This window comes from Heteronotia binoei, chromosome 20 (assembly GCF_032191835.1).
Source record: "Heteronotia binoei isolate CCM8104 ecotype False Entrance Well chromosome 20, APGP_CSIRO_Hbin_v1, whole genome shotgun sequence".
In the NCBI taxonomy this organism is placed as follows: Eukaryota; Metazoa; Chordata; class Lepidosauria; order Squamata; family Gekkonidae; genus Heteronotia; species Heteronotia binoei.
In genome coordinates this window covers 16,249,620-16,272,611 of record NC_083242.1, presented here as the reverse complement: position 1 = coordinate 16,272,611, position 22,992 = coordinate 16,249,620, and the positions used below count along the sequence as shown (strand labels likewise).

The window sequence follows — 22,992 nt, the reverse complement described above, 5'->3', positions numbered from 1 at the left end:
ATAGGCGATCTATGTGCTTGTAGTTTGGAACAGTGTGATGCTTCTAGGGTTGTCAGCCTCCAGGTGGGGCCTGGAGATCTCCCGCTTTTACAACTGATCTCCAGCTGACAGAAATCAACTCCCCTAGAGAAAATGGCTGCTTTGAAGGGTGGGCTCTAGGGCACTGGACCATGCTGAAGCCCCTCCCCTCCCCAAACCACTCCCTCTCCCAGCTCCACCCCCAAAGTCTCCAGGTATTTTCCAACACAGACCTGGCAACCCTAGGCATGTTTCTCAGTCAAATATGAAGAAAATCTGAGACAGCTCCTTTGAGGAAAACGGAGCTGCTTCATCTAGTCTCACTTTTTATTTAGCTTGGGGCTTGGTCTAGACACACTGCAAAGGGAGGGGAAAAGAACATCAAGATGACAGAATAGACCAGACTTTTCAAAATTCCCCTACATGCGTCATTCCCTGCAAATGGAAAGCTATCACAGTCATGAAGGTCTAGGTGTAAACCTTTTTTAATGTCAGGCACAATCTTAACCTGCAGGGCAGTTTTTTAACATGGGGAAAATGAAGAACCTGAGCACATGACCACACACAAGACTGCCTTATATCAAGTGAGAGCATTGGTGTGTCAAGGGTTGCTCTGCTCTCACCAGGAACAGCTCTCCCAGGTCTCAGACAGAGGACAGTCACATCACCTGCAACATGGGTGGCCAAACTTGCTTAAAATAAGAGTCACGCAGAATAAACATCAGATGTTTGAGAGCCACAAGACATGAATGTCAGATGTTTGAGAGCCGGAAGGAAGAAAAAATTGATGGGGAGGGAGAGATAGAAAGAAAGCAACTTTAAATACATTCTCTTTTCCTCAGGCAATCTCAAGGACAGAATAAACTCTTGTGATTCTGTATGTGATTGACTTTTTACGACCTGGATTTTGTCCTTTAATATAGTATCTCATTTATTTATATAATTTTAATTATACCATTATCTATGAAAACTCATTGATGTAATTGTATGTAATATATTTTTATTTTATTTATACCATTATTTATGTAAACTCAGTGGTGTAATTATATGTAATATATTTTTATTTCTATACTTAGAAATACATTGCAGATTCCCCCTGTTGTTGAAACGGGCTTGGACTTATTTTTTGTCTTCTGATTCTCGTGCGGCCCTCTTATTGTCTCCCCAGGTGCAAACCAGACCTCGAAAGCACGAAGCTCAGAAACAGCAGGGGCAACGCCGATCGATGCATCCGTGCATTCAGAGGGCCAACAGTTAGCAAGAAATTCACGTGATTCAATGCAGGACTCTAGCTGTCTCTCCCCAGCATGAATGTTAAAGTATTATAAACTTGCTGATGGGGAGGGAAGCAGGGTCTGAGATTTATGTATACTCATGGTGCTGCATTTTATGCCCAAGTCAAGATGGAAAGTCACTCTACACCAAATATGACAGCGTTAAACAGTGGGAGTGGCCTGGTCAGCCATGTCTTGACACAAGACCCATGCGCCAGCTGCTTCTGGCAGCTGCTAGCCATTTAGTCCCAGCTGTCATGCTTCCCTAAGAGCCAGTGCCAGATTAAACCCTGTGGAGGCCCCTAGGCAATCAAAATCTTGGCGGGCCCTTGCAAATTATCTCAGAGCGCCCGACCCCCTTTCCATGGTCTCCACTGCAGCCTGCAGGAACCTTCTGAAAAGCCCTTTTTACTAAGCTGCGGGGGAGAGGGAGAGAGGGGCAAACTGGGCAACGACACCAGCAGCAGCCACACCAGGCAAGCTGGGCAAAAAGTGGCTCAGTTGCTGGCTGAGTGTGCAGGCTGGAAGGGCTGCATGCAGGGGGGAAACGGAGGGTGGGGAGTCGGCCTGGGGCCCCTAAAGGTGCAGGGGCCCCTACGCCAGTGCCTACTTGGCCTAATTGTTAATCCAGCCCTGCTAAGAGCCTTTGTGCACATCCAATAAATGTAAGGGCCAAAAAATAGAAGGGGGTTGCAGCTGGGTGGATTTCATATGGCACTGGTTGACAACCAGAATGCAAGACTCTAGAATGTTGTCAAGACACTGTGCTTCATTTACAAGTTTCTTTAGACGTATATAACATTTGATTCCCTTTCACTCTTTGCACTAGTGGTAAAAAAGTTCAAGGAAACCACTAGCGAGTAAGCTGTGGGGGCGGGGTTTGGTATTTTTTGTATATTTTTATGTGTGTGTGTTTGTGAGTGTGTGTGCACCTGGAAGTCATGTCAGCCTCTAGTGAGGAGAGAGCCTCCAGGGGATCCCCTGCCTCCAACTGGAGATTGGCAAGCACTCCCCTGTGGATGTAATGCACACTCCTTAGCTTATCTTCGACAAGCTCTGGCATTGCCAGTTTATTATTGCTCCACCATAAGAAGCCTCCCCATTAGGGTTGCCGGACCCCCACCGGGGGGAAATCCTCCCCCAACTGGCCTGAAAGGTAACTTGATGACATCACCTAGAAGTGACATCATCGTATCACCTCCATCGCACAGAGATGCTCTAGTTTTGCGGCAATATTGTAAAATCAGCTACAACAAACCACAGCGTTTTGCTCCAAAACTAGAGTGTCATCCCCCAACATTGGCAACATGATGATGTCACTTCTTATGCAAAAGAAGATCTCAGAAAGGATCCAGGATCCCTCCACCAGCAGCCAGGTAGGACCTAGCAACCCTATTGCCCATCTACTTTCTTCTCCGGCACACAACTATCAGTGACTACCTGGAGGCATTTCTGTCACACTGGCATCTCTCGAACATGCTGCCACCACTGTGCCGTTCCATTCTCCAAGGCCGATCACCTCCTTGCTCTCCAGGAAGAGAGAGAAGTCCTGCAGCAGGCTGGCGAGTGTTTCCGCTGACCTGGCCATCAGTAGAGCAGTGAACACCAAGTCTGGGCCCTCGCAAGCTACAGCAGCATCTGAGGAGAAGGGAAAAGGGAGAGTGTTTTGAGTAAGGAGCCACTTGGGACAAACACCGGTCTGAAAAAAGCAGGCCATACATCTTTGCATAAATAAATATAAGGAAAAAGACATGTTTTCAACTGTATGTTCTCTGTATGACAGCCAGTTTGATGTAGTGGTTTGATTCCCCGCTCCTCCTCCGCATGCAGCCAGCTGAGTGACCCTGGATCAGTCACAGTTCTCTCAGAGCTGTTCTCTCAAGAGCAGTCCTCTCAGAGCTTTCTCAGTCTCACCTACCTTACAGGGTATCTGTTGTGAGGAGAGGCAGGAAAAGGAGATTGTAAGCCGCTCTGAGACTCCGAGTGAAGGGCGGAGTATAAATCCAGCTGCTCTCCTCCTCCTTCAGAGCTAGTTTGGTGTAGTGGTTAAGTGTGCGGACTCTTATCTGGGAGAACCAGGCTTGATTCCCCACTCCTCAACTTGCACCTGCTGGAATGGCCTTGAGTCAGCCATAGCTCTTATAGGAGTTTTCCTTGAAAGAGCAGCTGCTGTGATAGTCCTCTCAGCCCCACACACCTCACAGGGTGTCTGTTGTTGGGGAGAAAAATAAAGGAAATTGTGAGCCAATTTGAGACTCTGAGATTCGGAGTGGAGGGTGGGATATAAATCCAACACCATTTTCTTCCTCCTCCTCCTCTCCTTTCTAAAACCCAGTTCCTCAGCAGCCTAGACAAGCCCTCAAAGTTTCTTCAACCTGGCCCTCTAAGCCATCTTTCTATCCTCTCCACCCTTCCCCCAAGGAGCTCAGAAGGCATAACCCTTCCCGTCCCCATTTTAAACCACACCCTGCACAAAAAACTAAGGTAGGCCAGACTTAGAGTGTGATTGGCCTTATAGTCAATCAAGGATCTTCCACTGTAGAGAAAGGATTTGAACTCAAGTCTCCCTGATCAAATGTGCCAAGCCATACTGGCTGTCCTCACCAGTAGCTTTACTGCTCCCCTTGCTCTCTTCCACTATTGCCTGCAGCTGCTGCAGGATTCCCAACTGCCAGCCATCATATTTCCTTACAAAGCCAGAGGTGTGTTCCTGTGGAAGCCAGGACTGGGACCCAGTAGATTACTGACAACACTAAGCAGAAACATAGAAACACCCAGCTGGAAGAGATCTCAAGGCTCATCTAGTCCAACCCCCTGAACAATGCCGGAAATTCCTACCCACCCCCTTCTCCCAGTGAGTCCAGAGGAAGGAAAAAAATATCCAGGATCCCAGGACCTGTTTGGACTGAGGAAGAATTCCCCGAGTGAGCCATGTTCCATGCTCAGAGGAAGACAAAAAATGTCCAGGATCCCAGGGTCAGTCTGGATTGATGAAAAATTCCCCCAGTGAGCCCTACTCCATGCCCAGAGGAAGGCAAAAAATGTTCAGGATCCCTGGGTCTGTCTGGAATGAGGAAGAATTCCCCCAGTGAGCCCTGTTCCATGCCCAGAGGAAGGCAAAAAATGTTCAGGATCCCAGAGTCTGTCTGGACTGGAGGAAAATTCCTCCAGTGAGCACTGTTCCATGCCCAGAGGAAGGAAAAAAATGTCCATGTCCTGGGGCCTGTCTGGACTGAGGGGAAATTCCCCTAGTGAGCTCAGAGGAAGGCATGCTCAGAAGAAGGCAAAAAATGTCCAGGATCCCAGGGTCAGTCTGGACTGGGGGGAAATTCCCCCAGTGAGCCCTGCTCAATGCCCACGGGAAGGCAAAAAAAGTTCAGGATCCTGGGGCCTGTCTGGACTGAGGGAGAATTCCCCCAGTGAGCCCTTCTTCATGACCAAAGGAAGGCAAAAAACGTTCAGGATCCCAGGGTTTGTCTGGACTGAGGAAAAATTCCCCCAGTGAGCCCTGCTCAATGCTCAGAGGAAGGCAAAAAATTTCCAGGATCCCGGGGCCTGTCTGGACTGAGGGAAAATTCCCACAGTGAGCCCTGCTCAATGCCCAGAGGAAGGCAAAAAAAAAGTCCCAAATCCCTGGGCCAGTTTGAACTGAGGGAAAACACCTGTGACGACTTCAGGGGCATCAACTCAAGTGATGTGGTGGCCTGGCAGCCCATCTGGCATCCTTGTTAGAGCATCAGACTTGGGCTGAGGAGAGTTGGGTTTAAATCCTCACAGCTTCAGCCAGTCACTCTCTCTCTCAGTCTACACTACCTGGCTGACTTGCTGTGACCCTAGAGGTCCTTCTCCAACTCTACAATTCTGATTCACAGCAAGTCTGCCAGGTAGTTTAGACTGGGTCCTCTAGGGTCATCAAAGGAGGCTCATTTGTTGCCCACTGGCCACGTACAACATCCTGGAGCAAGACCAGGTTGTCTTGCTTTTCACCAGGGCTTTTTTGGTAGAAAAAGCCCAGCAGGAACTTATTTGCATATAAGGCCACACCCCCTGATGTCACCATTGTTTCACACAGGGCTCTTCTGTAGAAAAAGCCCAGCAGGAACTCAGTAGCATATTAGACCACATCCCCTAATATTAGCATATTAGGTCCCGCACTCATTAGCATATTAGGCCACACCATCTGGGATAATCAAGTGCAAACTGAACTGTGACAGTAACTTTTCCAGGCCCTGCAGCAATTCTGGTCGGCCAGCCAGGCCCCAGGGAGGCTGCCGCACAGTACATCTGGGCCCTGTGATCCCTGCCTGGCCCTGGAGAGGCTGCTACACAACACAGCTGGGCCCCACGATCCTCACTGGCCATCCAGGCCCCAGGGAAGTTGCCACATGGCTTGGTTCGATCCAGCAATCCCCGAGGGCCACACCAAATGAACTCGAGGTCTTAAGACGGAGGTTCCCCACCCCTGTTCTAGGGGTACAAAAGGAAAGGAAAGGATGCATTTTGCCCATCTCCAGAACAAAGTGCATGTTATCTGTTCACACTTCTGCAATGCTGACAGATATCACCAGTGCAGACAAGGGCAGTGGGAAGCTGTAGCATTACAAATCACTTTAGGCATTTTAGTACATGTGTTGTCCTATCCCAGGGGTAGCGAAACTGTGGCTTGGGAGCCACATGTGGTTCTTTCACACATATTGTGTGGCTCTCAAAGCCCCCAATGCCCTGTTGGCCAACTTGGAGAAGGTATTTCTCTTTTAAAATCACTTCTCTGAGCCAAGCCAGCCAGCAGCTTGGAGAATGCATTTAAAGTTGCTTTCTTTCCACGAGGGCTTTTTGTGTAGCAGGAACTCATTTGCATATTAGGCCACATCCCCTTGATGTAGCCAATCCTCCTGGAGCTTACAGTAGGCCATGTAAGAAGAGCCCTATAAGCTCTTGGAGGATTGGCTACATCAGCAGGGTGTGGCCTAATATGCAAAAGAGTTCCAGCTACAAAAAAACCCCTGCTTTCCACTTCTCCCTCCCCCCATCTCTTTGCCCTCCTTCCTTCCAGCTCTCAGATGTTCATGTCTTGCAGTTCTCAAACAAACGTCTGACATTCATGCTATGTGGCTCTTACATTAAGCAAGTTTGACCACCCCTGTCCTACACAGAGATGGAATACATGTAGGAAAAGTGCAAGACAGCTTCTGGAACCACACAAATAAGTAACTGCAACATCCTTCAGCCTAGAAGCAATTTGGGAAGGAATTTGACAATGCCCTTCATTCCAGCACTTGCTCCTCTTTCATTTCCTTCACTTTTTAGTGGGGAAGCGGTCTCAAATGCAGCAGTCAAAGTGTGAAACCTAAAAAAAAAAAAGTGCCCACCTTACCTCTGAAATGAGCTGGGGACACTCCACAGCCACACCGCTTACCCAGGACTTGGGTCAGAAGCATTACTATGTTGTGCTGCACTGAGGATTCTTGCTGGCAACCTGACAGAATAAAACATCAAGAGTGAACGGCCTGCACAAGGTCCATGAACCACTTAGATCTGGCCAACTGGGTCCACCGGTTCTGTTTTTAATTTCTCAAACTGAGGATGTCCACAGTGAGACCTTGGGGCCTTCTTGGTGGCAGCCCCAGTTCTAGCAGATGGCTCCCAGAGTATGTGCGAAAGGTATCGTTGTCACTGGTTGAAGAGGCTGCAGAACTCTTTCATACAGCTCTTCCAGATCCATCCATTGGGAATTACAAGCTATTTTTACTAGACATATGAAGTTTTCTAGCTTGTTGTTAGATTTATTGTGCTCCCCTAGATTAATAGAACAAAGTAGGAGTCAAGTTTCACCTTTAAGACCAACAAAGTTTTATTCAGAATGTAAGCTTTCATGTGCTAGAAGCACACTTCATCAGACAATAGGATGGAATGGCAAACAGTCCTAAATATAGAGAAAGTGGACAGTGAATTAGTATGCAAAATCATGGAAATGTTTGTTAGCAGATCTGTGGTTTGGAGATTACTGCTAAACTAGATGGACCAATTCTGACATCTCACCAAACTATGTGTGAACATGCCACAGGCTTACACACCCCTGCTTTTCTTCATTGCAGAAAACCACTGAGGTCCTAGTATTGTTAAGAGAACTATGGCTGTCATAAACTAGAAGACAGAATACAGGAACACGTGGCATATTAGGCCACACCCTCTGGTGTCGTGTCACCATTGTTTCAAACAGGGTTTTTTTATCGTGGAAAAAGCCCAGCCGTAACTCATTTGCATATTAGGCCACGCCCCCGATGCCAGGCCAACCGGGACTGCGTTCCTGCTCAAAAAAAGCCCTGAATATACTATAATTATACTGTAATGGCCCCCGGGTTTTGGCCACTGTGTGACACAGAGTGTTGGACTGGCAGGGCCACTAGCCTGATCCGACATGGCTTCTCTTATGTTCTTATATTTTGTTGACTTCAAATCTATCTTTTTGTTCCACCTGTAAAACTTAGCAGGCCTCCCAAGTGCCACACTGCATTTTAGAGAAAAGCAGCTTTGCATTTAAACAAAAATGTGAATCGTGGACCCTTGGTTTATCAAAGTGTGCACTGTCTATTCAGGCCAGTCAGCAGCTGCTCTCCAAAGTGAGGGCCTTTCACTTCACCTATCACCCGTCCCTTTTATCTGGAGGTGCTGGGGATTGAACCCAGGACCTTCTGCATGCCAAGCAGAGGTTCTACCCACTCAGCCTCAGCCTCTCCCTCAAGTGGACCAGTCAGGCAGAACTGAAAAGCAGAAGAAGCTGGTGGCTAAGCAGAGTTCTACCCTGTCCCTTCGCAAGCACTTTGCTCCTGCTTGAAAGAATTTCTGGTATCTGAGGTCGGATTAAGAGAAACAACTGGAGGCACAGAACAGTAAGGCAAGCGAAGGCAAGATTCTCCACACCTCGCCAGCATGCTCCATTTGCTAGCAAACAAAACCCGCTGTCCCTTTTTCTGCTTGTTTGCAGCAGTTCCACATTGCTTAACAGCACAAAACCAAAGTTTCCAAGCCTTGTTCAGCCCTAACCCACCTGCCCCTTGGAGACACAAGGAAATTTCTTGACTGAAACGCTTCTTGGGGCAATCGTTGAAGTACCGTGGCGTCGGCTTTCCAAGCGCGTAGATGGAGGCATCGCGGGTGGTGGAGCAGCAGACGCATCTATTCATAGACCAATTACCCTGCTGGGATCTGATGGCAATTAGCCAAAGGGGGGGGGGCAGAGAGAACCAAGTTAAAATATAAAAGAGTTAGAGATTAGAAGTTTTGTCTTCCACCCTAATAGAAAGGAACAAGTTCTGGCCATCACATTTAAAGGGACCACATACTTTTTAAACACTTTCCCTCTATTGGATATAATGAAGGCTAGGGGCACCTTTTTGGGGGGCTCATAGAATTGGATCCCCTGGTCCAATCCTCTTGAAACTTGGAGGGTGTTTTGAGGAGAGGCACTGGATGCTACGCTGCAAATTTGGTGCATCTACCTCAAAAAACAGCCCTTCCGAGCCCCAGATACCCACAGATCAATTCCCCATTATACCCTATGGGAACTGGTCTCATAGGGAATAATGGCATGCGCAGCAGACATTTCCCTCCCCTCCCCTGCTTTCTGATGAGGCAGGGGGAGGGCCTCCACACCAGGGGATCCCCTGCCCCCGCCAGGGGATTGGCAACCCTGGAAACATGTCTTCTATCTGGTGCGGTTTCACCAGTCTAACTCATACATACTGTACTTGCTATGGGCACTCAAGGGGAGAAAAGACAGGCAGACCATTCCGCCCTAAAGCACTTAGGGCTAATAACAACTGGGGGTGGGTGTCCAGTTTTGATCAGCGAAACCACATTGGGAGAAGAATAAAACCACTTCTTCCCCACCCCTCACGCAGCCATCTTGTGCTGCCTTTTTTTCCTTTGCAGTAGTATATGTCTTTGTGTTAATTTTAATTCTTTCTCAAAGAGGGAAATTTTGGGTCTTTCCCCCTTCCCTTCCCCACACAGGCTCAGCTGAAACTGAATCTTGAGGTTGACATCTTTTTTAAAATCAGGAGGATATAATAGAGTTACGAAGCTGAGGCGAGGCCTGATGATTTCCCAGAATTGATCTTCAGACTACAATAGGGCTGCCAATCCCCAGGTGTGGGGGGGGCAGCGGATCCCCCGGTTTGGAGGCCCTCCCCTGCTTCAGGGTCATCAGAAAGCAGAGGGGGGGGAGGGAAATGTCTGCTAGGGTATCATGGAGAATTGGTCTATGGGTATCTGGAGCTCGGGGTGGGGAGAGGCTGCTTTTTGAGGTAGAGGCACCAAATTTGCAGCCTAGTGCCTCTCCCCAAAATATCCTCCAAGTTTCAAAAAGATTGGACCAGGGGGTCCAATTCTATGAGCCCCAAAAGAAGGTGCACCTATCCTTCTCTGTTTCCAGTGGAGGGAAGGCATTTAAAAGGGGTGCGGTCCCTTTAAATGTGATGGCCAGAACTCCCTTTGGAGTTCAATTATGCTTGTCATACCCTTGCTTCTGACTCCACCCCTGATGTCTCCTGGCTCCAGCCCCAAAGTCCCCAGATATTTATTGAATTGAACATGGAAACCCTAGACTACAAATATCAATTCCCCTAGAGGAAATGGCACCTTTGACAACTGGACTCTTTGGTACACCATAGAGTCCAGGTGAAACAGAAGTTTTACGGTAGCATCACACCGAACTTCACCCTCCCTAAGAACCATCTCCAAATCTCCAGTAAAATGATTATGCTAGAATTTTGTCTTCGATCTCTCTGCCAGCTGTGTGTGTTCGGGCCCACAGAAAAGGATAGGACACAGAGCCGAATCTTCCAGATGAACGGATGGGATGAAGACGTTCTTGAAGAAGAAGGACTGTGAAGGTAACCACCAGCACTCTGAACTGGGACAAAGCGTTCTGTGCTGGTGGAAGATTGAGGGTGGTCTTTCAAAGTGTGCAAGTATTGCCCCCAAATTCTGAGTTAAGCTTAAAGACAGTAGGTGACATCCGAAGCAAAAACTTACAGGCAGAGCTCCAGAACCTCTACATTTTATTGTTTTTTCTTTCTTACCCCCCTCCCCCCCCCCAAATACTTGCTTCTGGACTCCATTGTTCAAACCCCCTGTGTAGGGTGGCCATAATGTCTGAAGGCCAGCCAGGGACATCTTTTGGGGGGGGGAAGGTAGGGGTGTGCGCGCGCAAAGCGCGCGCGCCGCCAGAAACAGGAAGTGACATCACTTCCGGTGATGTCACTTCCGGTGACGTCATGCCGCCGCCGGAAACAGAAAGTGGCATCACTTCCTGTGACATCATTTCCCCCGTGCCACCTGCCGGAAGCAGGAAGTGACATCACTTCCTGTGACATCATTTCCCCCAAATGACATCATTTCCCCCAAATGCCACTGCCGGAAACAGGAAGTGACTTCACAGCACTTCCTGTGACGTCCCCAAAAATCCCCCAAATATCACCGCCGGAAACACCAAGATTATTTATAGAGAGGGAAAGGGGGAAATAAAGTTAAATAAAACTCTTTTTTTACTTTTTTCAAAGTGAGAAGACTAGAGAGAACGGGTTCCACGCTGAGAAGCCAGTCAGATTCCAGTGAGATTCCAGTGAGATTCCAGGGGAAATTCTCCAAGAGAGTTATGCCTACACTATTAGTACAGTGTAGTGAAGCAGAATTACAGAAATCCTGACTGTCATTTGGAATAAAAAGAGAGTTGTTCTTCAAGGACAGAGTCAATCATGCTTTGCTGTTATGTATGAATGCAGCTAAGGGACCATTTGCAAAGGTGCTATTGATGTAAAAATTCCCCCATCTACTGACTATGCCATAAGATGTCCCTTAATCTTTAAACCTATATTAGAAGCATCTCTGCTTTAGATGGTGGGAAAGTGGTACACTGTAGGAGGGCAATAGAGCAGAGACACTGTACACATCTTGTTTTTTGACCTCTAAAATACCAATGAAGGCTAGATACTTGCCCATTTATAATGTGGGACCCAAATTCTCCAGTCTCCTGCAAATGCTACTGTTATTTTAGAAACTAATGTATTAGGTTTCTTCTTGCTCACCATGAACTGGATCCAAAGATACCTTTCTATCAAGGGAGGAAATTTCCACTAGAGAAAAAACTCCTTCCACCAACAGAAGAGTCTTCTACATTAAACTACTTCATCAACAGCAAAAAGGAGATAAAAATTATTAGCAAACACCAATTGTCCTGCAGCATCTCTTCAAATCTAGTATGTCTATCTTCATGGCAAAGGGAGAGATAGTTAGATAAGAACATTAAGAACTTCCTAGTATATTGGAGGGATTCCTTGTCTCAAAAACAAGAACATCACCAAGAGGCATACAATAAAACAATCAGAAGCTGATAATATATACACTGCATCTTCATTTCATAACTAAAAACAGGCCTTTCCAGGACTCTGACTGCAGTCTGCTCACTCTCTCTCTCTCACACACACACACACACACCCATCTCTTAGAACGGGATGGTGGCGCAAATGTAAAAAGGAGCTCCTTTGATGTATCACTACTGCATTTTTACATGCAAAACTGGTATGAACCTCTCTCTGGGTGCACACTACTTACATACAACTCTCTATCACAGATCTGTAGGAAAAACAGTATGCTAATAAATCAATCAATCTAGCACAATTACAGACTCTGCGCCCAGTAATTCAGACTTATTCAGCACAGCTAATAGCCATTAATGGAGGGGCCTTGTAATGAAATTGCAGAGGGGCAGCCCTGTTAGTAGTCAGCTGAGTAAAAATCAACTGGAACACCTTAAAGGCCAACAACATTTATTTCAAGCACCAGCTTGCATGAATCAGAGTTCATTTCTCCCAATTGTTACACATCCCTGGGCAAATTCATAGGTGTGCGCTATTATACACGTGAAGGAGTGAGCTTTAGACTCATGAACTCACACGCTCAAATAAATGTTGATAAATCAAGCTGGGTAGCTCTGTTAATCTGTATGCAGCAGTGGAATAGACTGTAGCGGTAGCGCTTTAAAGACTAACAACATTTGTGCTAGGGATGAGCTTTCTTTAGTCAGTGCTCATTTCATCAGATAAGAAGCACCCTACCTCATTTTTTGTTATTTAAAGTGGTACTGCTACAGCCTTTTCTACTGAAGCAAACCCCCTGGAATTGCAGGTCATCTCTAGATTACAGAGATCAGATCCCCTGGAGACAATGAATGCTTTGGAGGGCGGACTGTGTGGCATTGCACCCCACTGAGGTCCTGATCCTCCCCAGGCTCCACCCCCAAATCTCCAGGAGTTTCCCATCTGGATCTGGCAATCCTACCCCCCCTCTTCGCTCAGGAAGGATGACCCCGCAGCACACTGATTTATGCAGTAGCCGTCACAACTTTAATGCCAGGAGCTCACAAAGCAGAATTTTTGCTCACAAAACTGCAATTTAGAGGGAACATTGGTACCGGGTCTTAACGTTTGCATTGCGGTGGACAGCCGCAATGCTGAGTTCTGCTAACCCTTACCCAGGGGAGCCCTGGATTTGCAGGGAAAAAATGGGTGGTGGAGGAGGAGAACCCCAAAATATGTTAGGAGCTATACCTGTGCATGCAACAGACAGTGAAAAAACATGGAAGTCAGGGACAGGTGGGAATGGGGAACCAACAAGCTCCTGGGAATTCCATTCCCCTCCAGGTTCTCTCAAGTCCTTTTCCTGTTCTTACATACTCAGAGTCGGGACATTGCCCCTATTTGTACATTTGAAATCCCCCCCCCCCCTACACACACACACCTTTCAGAGGAGCTGTTTTATTCCAGCCCTTGAGTTCCAGCCTCGCTGGCCCTCTGCAACGTTCGCGAGCCCCCTGGTTCCTTTTCAGTGCTCCCGCCTTTGCTTCACTTGCGTCCTTCACATGGAAAGCAAGTTTTTGAGGCAAGCTGCACCTTAGGCGGCCCTGCCGAGAGGGCGAGAGGCCCGGCCGAGGGGCGAGAGAGAGACGGGGGGGGGGCACTTCGCAGCCGCTGCTGCCCTCCCTCCCGCAACAAGTCCCCGCCGTGGCGCACCTGCCTGGCTGGCTGGCTCAGGGGTGCGCGCCCTGCTGGGAGCCCCTGCGGCCCATCGCCTCCGCCGGCCTCACCGCCCTCCCCGGGGCGCCCGGGCCCGCCAGCGGCGGCAGCAGCAGCAGGAGGAGGAGTCCCGCGCCGGCCTCTCCGCCGCCTCCCCCTCCGCCACCGCCGCCGGGGCCCTACACCGCCCACTCTCCTGGCCCCGCGCATGCTTCCAAGTAATTAAAAAATACTTCTTGGGAGACAGCCTAATCGCTTACCACGGGGCAGCTCCAGAAACTGACCTCCAGGTGCTAAGTAGAGCCCAAGAGCTTCAGATCAGGAGGGCTCGATCCCAGGGAAGGTGCTCACCTACTGTACATGACAGAATTTTTAGAAGCCAGGAGCCAAGTTTTGAAAACCACAATGGAGGGGATATTGTGGGAGATGTAAAAGCAACAGATAAACCGAGTCTCGGGCAGGCTGGACTCCGAGCTGCAGCAGGACTCTGAGCTGCGGGGTGGGGGGTATCCCCAAGGGAAAAAAAAATACATTTCCCTGACTGGATCCCGCAAACTCCAAAATATACACACCGGTCCTAAACACTTTTACTGGGAAGTACATCTCTTTGATTTGAGCGAAGGTCCTTTTCAAGTGCGTTTGTTTAAAGAGGTAATTAGCTGAAGGAGCGTTGGCTCCCGGGGAGTAATGGTTTTATTTTTTAAAAAAGACAATCGACAGTGCAAAAGGAGCTTTGCAGTTTTGCTCATCTAAGCGGTGCCTTCGGTCGCCAAGTGTTTTGTGTCCCCCAGCTGAGTCCAGCTACCAGGCGCTAAATGCAGCCCAGCATTGGCGAAGCTAAAATCAAAACAAAACAAAACAACCGAGACAATAGTAACGGAGGTCTTCTCAGGTCTGGCTTTTCCTCAACTTCTCTTCTGCCTGATGGATTCAGTCCCCCACTCCTTGCTTCTTTCTTGCTTAAAGCTTGATCACCGCCCCCCCCCCCCCCCGCCAAAGGCAACCAAAAGCTGGGTTGGAACCTGCTGAAACCTCGGCCAGAGAAGGACCCACCCAGGTACTGTCAGGCTCTCGCCCTCAGCTGCACTGGCCTCCTGATCTCCCCCGTCCTGACCCGCGACTGCCTGGGTCTCCATCTCTTCGCTCCTTCCGCTGCCCGGGGCCTCCTGGATCCCTTGCACGGCCAAGGTGCCTCTGTAGCAGAGGGCCAGGGAGGGAATTCGAGGAAGGGGCCGGAGCAGCTGCCTGCAGCACTCGCCTGTTTATGTTTTGGCTTCAGCTTCGGCTTTGGCGCTGCTGGGCTCATGGATCCGACCCCCTCCCTCCCCACCATCGTTTGTGGGCAGGAACGAATCTCTCTCTTTCTTTCTTTCTTTCTTTCTTTCTCCCTCGCTTTCTTTCTTTCTCTCTATTTTTCTTTCTTTCTCTCTCTCTTTCTCTCTCTCTTTCTTTCTCTCTCTCTTTCTTTCTCTCTTTCTTGCTTTCTCTTTCTCTCTCTCTCTCTCTTTCTTTCCCCTCCGTGTTTTAAAGCGGCACAACCTCTCCAGCGCTTCGCTGACCTTTGGGCAACTTTCATCAATCAGAGAGCGGCCAAGCAAAGATCCCGCGAATGCCGGGGGAAGGGATGATTATTTGGGTTTCGTCTGCAAGGCGCGAGCGTTTACGCGGAGAGGCATTCTTAGCAGACCGAAGGAGGGAGAAAGGGGCTCGGTCCAAGGAAGGATCCTGCCTGGATCTACAGGATCTGAGTAGACTCTCCCGCAACGCTGGATTTTGATCTGCTACAGTTTTAGGAGGCAATTAGTCCGTGTCTATGTGTATTTTTTTAAACCCCTGTCATTTGATTATTTTGGTGGAAAGCGCTTGGGGGAAGGGGAGGTTCCCGTCGCGCTGCCTTTCAGTGGAAAACCTCTCTGTCTGATATTGTTTTTGAAGTTGGAATAAATTATCAAAGGCTCCTGTCCAGCGTTCAGCGGAATGATTCAATTACCATCCCGCCGTATGTTTATGGCTCTGACGCGGCCCGGAGTCAAAACCGCGGTGCAGGCTGGTGGCGTTTTGTTTTTTGTTTTGTTTTGTTTTGAACACAAACACCGGCAGCAGCAGCAGGAGGAGGAGTCCCGCCCGGCCTCCCGCTCACTCACCTGCAGTGCTTGGCGAGCCAGGCACGGGCGGCGTCGATGTGGGCGACCGACGGTCTCAGGGCTCTCCCAGAACTTGGGGCGGGGCCCCGTCCTTGCGGCGCGACAGCGACAGGGGGCTGGCTGAGGAGGAGGCAGCCGAGCCCACCGACCCGGGGCCTCCCGCCATGCTGCTGCCGCCGCCGGCCCGCCGCCGCCGGCCCGCTGCCGCTGCTGCTGCCGCCGGCCCGCTGCCGCTGGCCCGCTGCTGCTGCCGCCGGCCCGCTGCCGCTGGCCCGCCGCCGCTGCCGCCGCTGCCGGCCAGCCGCCGCCTCCCCCCGCGCCGACCTCTCCGCCGCCTCCCCTTCCACCACCAAGAGGAGCCGGCGGGCCACGCGCGTGGGCGGGGAAGGCGGCAAGTGAGGGAGGGAGCTTCCCTGCGGGTGCCCACGGCGATTGGCGGCGTGGCGGGCCCTACGCCGCCCACTCTCCTGGCTCCATGTGCACTTGCGCAGAGCCCGCCACACCGCCGCCAATCGCCATGGGCACCCACAGGGACGCTCACTCCCTCACTCCCCGCCTTCCCCGCCCGCCGGCTCCTCTCGCTGGCTAAACCGGGATCTCTAATGGTCCCGGTATAGCCAGCCCGGGAGACGGGAATAGGGGGCCAGAATCGTGACTTTCCCGGCTGACCGGGACGATCTGGCCACCCTACCCCTGTGAGAATTTCGCTGAACTCTGACAAACTTTCTAATATTTTCCCCAGGGCGGCCCTAGACTGTCTAACACCCTAGACAAGGCTAACTTCTGGCACACACACACACCCCCCTCCCGCACATGGGGAGCACCCAAGTTGGCGCCCCCATAAGGCTGGCACCCTAGGCAATTGCCTAGTTAGTCTAGTGGCAGGGCTGGCCCTGATTTCCCCCCACAACAAATGGGAAAATAACCAAAACATATAAAGCAGACAGATGGAAATCTTCATCATGCCACTGTGGCCACACAGGAGAAAGGAATTTTAAAAATATGATGGGAGTAAAGTTTCATTATGACAATTCTAATTCAAGAAGCATTTTAAGGCAGATGCTGAACTGATATAATTGAGTCCACCTTCCCGTGATGTCAGGGGTGTGTGGCATATGCCAATGAGTGCCAGAACCTCTTTTTCTACAAAATGGCCCCTGGTTGTTATACAAACCACTGAGGTTGTACATGTGAAGGGCTTCGTATGCACAAAAGTGCTATGGAAATATTATTAAAGCTCATATGCTATGCAAATTATCCTTGTTTGCATCTTTCCCAGTTGCAGTTTTACAACAGGGCACTGCATAAACGAAGGATTTCTCCACACCGCTTCCTCACCGCTTGCTTCCATAGAAGATGGGTTTCCCAGGGCTCAAGATATCCAGCAGTTTTGAATCCCCATCTTCCACAGTCGTGTAGACCAAGGCATCCAGAAGATCTGTGGCTGAGGCGACAGACCCCGGGGTGAAGCTGCTGTTGGCCCCTCTGTATAGGGCAATGGCATTTAGACCTGCTTTCAGGAGGGGGATGCTGGAGTTTGGCGGAAATGGAACATCAACTGCAGCACGACAAAGAAAGAGGGAAAAAGACACAACATACAAATATGTTTAGTGGGGGAGAGGGGGGGAACTACTTGTGTGTCAGCAGAAAAGAGACAAGGCAATTGGAAATTAGAAGAGGAAAACAACAGAGGGGAACCAATTCCAAGATCCAGTTCTGCTGAATTTGGACCCACTGTGAGGTATCTTTCCTGTAATAAAAGGTAAAGGTAGTCCCCTGTGCAAGCACCAGTCATTTCTGGCTCTGGGGTGATGTCGCATCACGACGCTTTCGCAGCAGACTTTTTATGGGGTAGTTTGCCATTGCCTTCCCCAGTCATCTACACTTTCCCCCCAGCAAGCTGGGTACTCATTTTACCAACCTCAGAAGGATGGAAGGCTGAGTCAACCTGGAGCCGGCTAGCTAGACCCAGCTTCCGCTGGGATCGAACTCAGGTCGTGAGCATAGAGTTTGACTGAAGTAGCAGAGAATCTGACTGCAGTACTGCAGCTTTACCACTCTGCGCCACGTAATATTAGTATTACTTTCCCATAATAGAAAGTAGTTATTTCTCAATATGTGTTTAAAGAGTGTATGTTCATTGAGTCATGCTTCAAATATTGGGACAGGACCCTGGGCAAGGCCCCCTAAGTGACTGCCCCCCCGGCAAAGATGCCTTTTAGAATAACCAGTTTCCTCCTGCCTGATAGGAAAGAGGAGAGGCCGAGATAGGTTCCTAACTACGTCTCTAGCTGAGAGGGTAAGACTGAGTGTGGCACTTCTGAGAAGGAAGGGGAAATTGCCCTGACAGTAGCAATCTGGAGACAGATAATGTTTGTTGTTGTTGTTCAGTCGCACAGTCGAGTCCAACTCTTTGTGACCCCATGGACTGAGTCAAGGCAGGCCCTCCTGTCCTCCACCATCCTCCACTCAAATTCATGTTAGTTACATCAGTAATGCTGTCCAGCCATCTCATCTTTTGCCATCCCCTTCTTCTTTTGCCTTCTGTCTTTCCAGGATCTTCTCCAGGGAGTGCTCCCTTCTCATTTGGTGGCCAAAGCTTCAGCTTCAGCATCTGACTTTCCAGGAAACAGTCAGGGTTGATTTCCCTTAGGACTGACTGATCTGATCGTGTTGCAGTCCAAGGGACTCTCCAGATTCTTCTCCAGCACCACAGATCGAAAGCATCTATTCTTCTGCGCTCAGCCTTCCTTATGGTCCAGCTCTCACAGCCATACATTACTACTGCCAACGGACTTTTGTTGGCAGGGTGATGTCTCTATTTTTTATTATACTGCCTAGGTTCGCCATAGCTGTCCTCCCAAGGAGCAAACGTCTTTTAATTTCATGGCTACAGTCACCATCTGCAGTGATCTTGGATCCTAAAAATGTGAAGTCTGTCACTACTTCCATGTCTTCCCCTTCTATTTGCCAAGGTGTGATGGGGGCGGATGCCATGATCTTCGTTTTTCTGATGTTGAGTTTCAAGCCTTCAGACAAGGAGCGACACCTAACAGGAGAGAAGGTGCTGACCACACTATCCTTTCTCATGGTCTTCTCACTGCCCCCACAGGGTCTTCTTCTCTGTACAGCAGACACTGCTTTTCCCAACAAACCATTCAGTCATTTAAAAACTATTTTTTGTTATGCATAACTTTTGGAAGTTTCACGATGGAGAACGTATATGAGTAAAGAGCATCCTGTGCAGGAACCACAAAAATTTGGAGCAAGACCACCCACTCTGACTTTTCAGACTTTTAGCTGAGAATACCTAATGCACGCGTGCAAAGCAAAAGACTAGTCATGATATTTTGGATGCAGCTGCAAAGCACCCAGCTTCATTGCTCATCTGTGATCTGAGGAGGTCTCATTTCGTCAGCAAGCTGAAAAGAAAGTTAAGACAAGGTTCTTGCAAAGTCAACACAACCCGCACCCCCTCTGTGCTGAAAACGCTTTCAGATTTGCTTTTCATCACGGTTTCCAGCTACCTTCACACAGGAAGAAGGGGAGATGAAAAAGAAAAGAAGCTCTAAGCAAAACTCCTCTGAAGTCGGTCACATTCAACGCTACGGCATCTGCATCTGCTGGCGTTCTTTGTTTCAACCCACACAAGGAAACGGGGAATCAGAAAAGCACTCTCTTTATGGTTTAACTGGTAGTCCAGATATGTTTGCTGCAGGTCCACCGTGAGCAGGTTCAAACACAAGACGCAGTTATTTGTTTGATGCCAGTTTCTCAATCTCAGGTTTGTGAAAGCGCATTGGTCACCATGCCTGATGAAATTTGAGAAACCGTGGTTGCTGCAAATGCAGTTTCTAGTGGCTGGAACGCAGCGGCTTCAGCTGCAACTTTTCTCTCTATTCCTCTCCCAGGCTTGCAATTATGTAAACAATAGTTTCAAAATACAGAACTCTGTAAATCATGAACATCTGCATGATTTACACAAGCTGCAACTTCAGCTCTCTCTCTTGGCCTCCCTACTACGTTTTCCTTAATTCTACATTGAAAGATTGAAGGCACGGAGTACATTTAGCCTGGCCATGACTGATAACTTGCTTATTAGCATGTAAAGAGGATGGGTGGTGCTCCTTGCTCTGCTGGAGGGGGTGGACAAGGTAGATATGGGCAAGCTGTAGATTCAGTAAGGACAAAACACCAAGTCTTAGGCTGCAAAAGTAATTTATAGGAATCAGTGAAGCTGGCAGAAAAATACTGCATTTCCCTACGGAAAACATTCTGCCCTTCATTTGTTAATCTAGTCCAGGGGTGGCCAAACCGTGGCTTGGGAGCCACATGCGGCTCTTGCACACATATAGTGTGGCTCTCAAAGCCCCCACTGCCCCCATCGGCTGGCTTGGAGAAGGCATTTCTCTCTTGAAATCACTGCTCGAAGCCAAGCCAGCCAGCAGCTTGGAGAATGCATTTAAAATTAATGTTGCTTTCTTTCCACCTCTCCTTCCCTCCTTCCCCACCTCCCTCCCTCCCATCTTGTGGCTCTCAAACATCTGACATTCATGTCTTGTGGCTCTCAAACATCTGACATTTATTCTATGTGGCTCTTATATTAAGCAAGCTTGGCCACCCCTGGTCTAGTCTGTTTGTTTATAATTGTCTGGGCCATTCTGCCTCAAATCAATCATGTTAGATGGGCTTATTATAGTTTACAATGCACAGACAAGTCCCCATTACTTGAACACAGTCCAAGCTTGTAAATGGTGTATTTGCCTTCTTTGGCTAACCCTGTATAAAAGTTGCTAACATTGTTATTTATTTAAATTGGAATTGGAATCTTCTCCAACGGAAAGTCGCCCAGAAAACCCACAGCACCAACAGTAGCCCACTGCCACAGGATGTGGCAATGTCTACCAAGGTCTCTTTTTCAAAGAGGGGAATGAGACAAATTCCCAGAGGCCTGCCCTATCGAGAGCTCTTGACCTAGCTATTTAAATGGAACCACCAAGCTGAGAGTCAGAATTCCAGCAAATACTCCTAGCGCGGGTATAGAGATGTTTAATGCCTTTGGATGTGGAGTTTCGCTTTAGTTGTCCATCTGTGGGTGAGCAACACCCCCCAAAGGCCCCCACTGTGGCTATGGGGCTGCTAGGAGCCATCCACAGACCCCCACCCTCCATTAATCTGTCAAAGTCCAGGTGGGCAGGGTTCCTCCTCTCTCCCTTCCTCTTGGCATGCTTTACAGCCTTTCTAAATCTCCTGCAAACAGCTACAAGTAGGGTTGCCAATCCCCAGCTGGGGGCAAGGGATTCCCTGCTTTGGAGGCCCTCCCCCCACTTCAGGGTTATCAGAAAGTCTGGGGGAGGGAAATGTCTGCTGGCACTCCCATTATACCCTACAGAGAACGGTTCCCATAATGTATAACAGAGAATCAATCCGTGGGTATCTGGGGCCCTGGTGGGGCTGTTTTTTTAGGCAGAGGCACCAAAACTTCAGCATAGCATCCAGTACCTCTCCTCAAAACACCCCCCAAGTTTCAAAAAGATTGGATCAGGGGATCCAGTTCTATGAGCTCCAAAAGGAGGTGTCCCATCCTTCATTATTTACAAATAGATGGAAGGCATTTTTGTTTAAAGCAAATTTTATTCTTTGCAACATATTGAAATATATTTAACCATATACCGTACTTTCAAATATTAACCAATACATTACAAATTTCCTCCTCCCCCACCCCTCAATTTCTTGACTTCCGTCGGTGCTTAACTACTTAAAACAGAAAGAAAGGTAATATTCACAATTATAGAATCTTCACTGAGCCTGCCTTGGCGAGGAGGGTGGGGTATAAATAAAAACATTATTATTATTATTATTATTATACATCTAACACAGAATAAACCAAGACTATGCACTTACAATTATTGAAATTAAACTTCTATTTTTTTCATAATCTAATCACCCTTACATATCAAATCAGAAACCATATTATCTACTTTATCTTCCCATTAAGAGTTCAGGTACTATTATCAAATACCACTAAGTGTCTCTTAACTTTCCATTGTTTTTCAACATATTCTTGAAATTTCTTCCAATCATCCTTAAATTCTTCTGAACTACAGTCTTTTAAGATTCTAATAAGTTTATCCATTTCACTTCAGTGTAACACTTTTAAGATCCAGTCCCATTTCTCTGGTATTCTATCTTGCTTCCACATTTGCACATATAGTGTCCTTGCATTTGAAAGCAAGTACCACAACAATGTCCTATCTTGTTTTGGAAAACTTTCCATTTGTAATCCTACCAGAAAGGTATCTGGTACTCTTTTAATATCATAGCCCAAAATTTTCTAGGTCTCTTGTTGATTCATTTGCCAAAACTGTTTCGCTTTATCACAAGTCCACCACATATGGTAGAAAGAACCTTCATGTTTTTTACATTTCCAACACCTATCTGACATTTGATTGTTAATTTTTGCTGGTTTCTAAGGTGTCATATACCATTTGTACAACATTTTAAAACAATTCTTATATTGTAACACGTCGATATTTTCACAGAGTTCTTCCATAGGTGTTCCCATGTCTCCATTTGAATTTCTTTGTTCATATTTATTGCCCATTTTATCATTTGAGGTTTCACTATTTCATCTTCTGTAGGCCATTTCAATAGTAACTTATAAACCTTTGAAATCAGTTTTTCATTTCGCTTAACAGCACTTTTTCCAGTTCTGTTTGCTCTTGTCTTATTCCTGTATTTCTAATATCTTGCTCTACCAAACTTTTAATTTGTTGCAATTGATACCAATTGAGTTTGTCCTGCAATTCTTCCACTGGTTTTAGTTCCACCCTGCCTCCCTGTATTTTTAGCAGTTGTTTGTATGATAACCATTTATCTTGCTGAGGATCTGAAGACAACTTTCTGTTGGCACAATCCATAATGGCTTTCTCTCATATGGTGATATTTGTTATATTTTTTCCAAGTATTCAGCAAGTTTCTTCTTATGTAATGATGTGAGAAAAATCCATCCATCTTCTCCTTCCCATAATATATATAAGCATGCCAACCAAAGACATTCCCATGGCCTTCTAATGCCAATAATTTCTTATTAAGCAAAGTCCTTAATCCATACCAAACAAACTGCATCATGGTATAACTTGAAATCAGGCAACTGGAAACCACCCCTTTCTTTCACATCCATCAGAATTTTCATTTTGATTCTTGGTTTTTTGCCCGCCCATACAAATTCTGAAATCTTTTTCCCCCCCAATAATTAGATTGTTTAATGTCTTTCACTACTGGAATTGTTTGAAAGAGAAACATAATTTTCGGTAGAACATTCATTTTGATTGCAGAGATCCTACCCAGCATAGACAAATTCAACTTATTCCACTTTAACAAATCTCCTTCAATTTTACGCCAAAGCTTTTCATAATTGTTCTTGTACAGATCAATATTTCTCATCGTAATCTCTACACCTAGATATTTCACTTTTGAGGT

General features: G+C 47.7%; 1 protein-coding gene across 2 annotated transcripts in view; it reads right to left on the bottom strand.

The window, feature by feature from the left end:
- The window catches only part of LOC132588474 (uncharacterized), a 50,044-nt gene that overhangs the window by 23,162 nt on the left and 3,890 nt on the right, over positions 1–22,992 (bottom strand). For both annotated transcript variants that reach the window (XM_060260868.1, XM_060260869.1), the window contains exons 2-5: positions 16,849–17,068; positions 8,341–8,498; positions 6,667–6,768; positions 2,733–2,930 (exon numbers count right to left, since the gene is read on the bottom strand). In XM_060260868.1, coding sequence (XP_060116851.1) covers positions 2,733–2,930; positions 6,667–6,768; positions 8,341–8,498; positions 16,849–17,068 — 678 coding nt within the window. The remainder of the gene's footprint in view (positions 1–2,732; positions 2,931–6,666; positions 6,769–8,340; positions 8,499–16,848; positions 17,069–22,992) is intronic.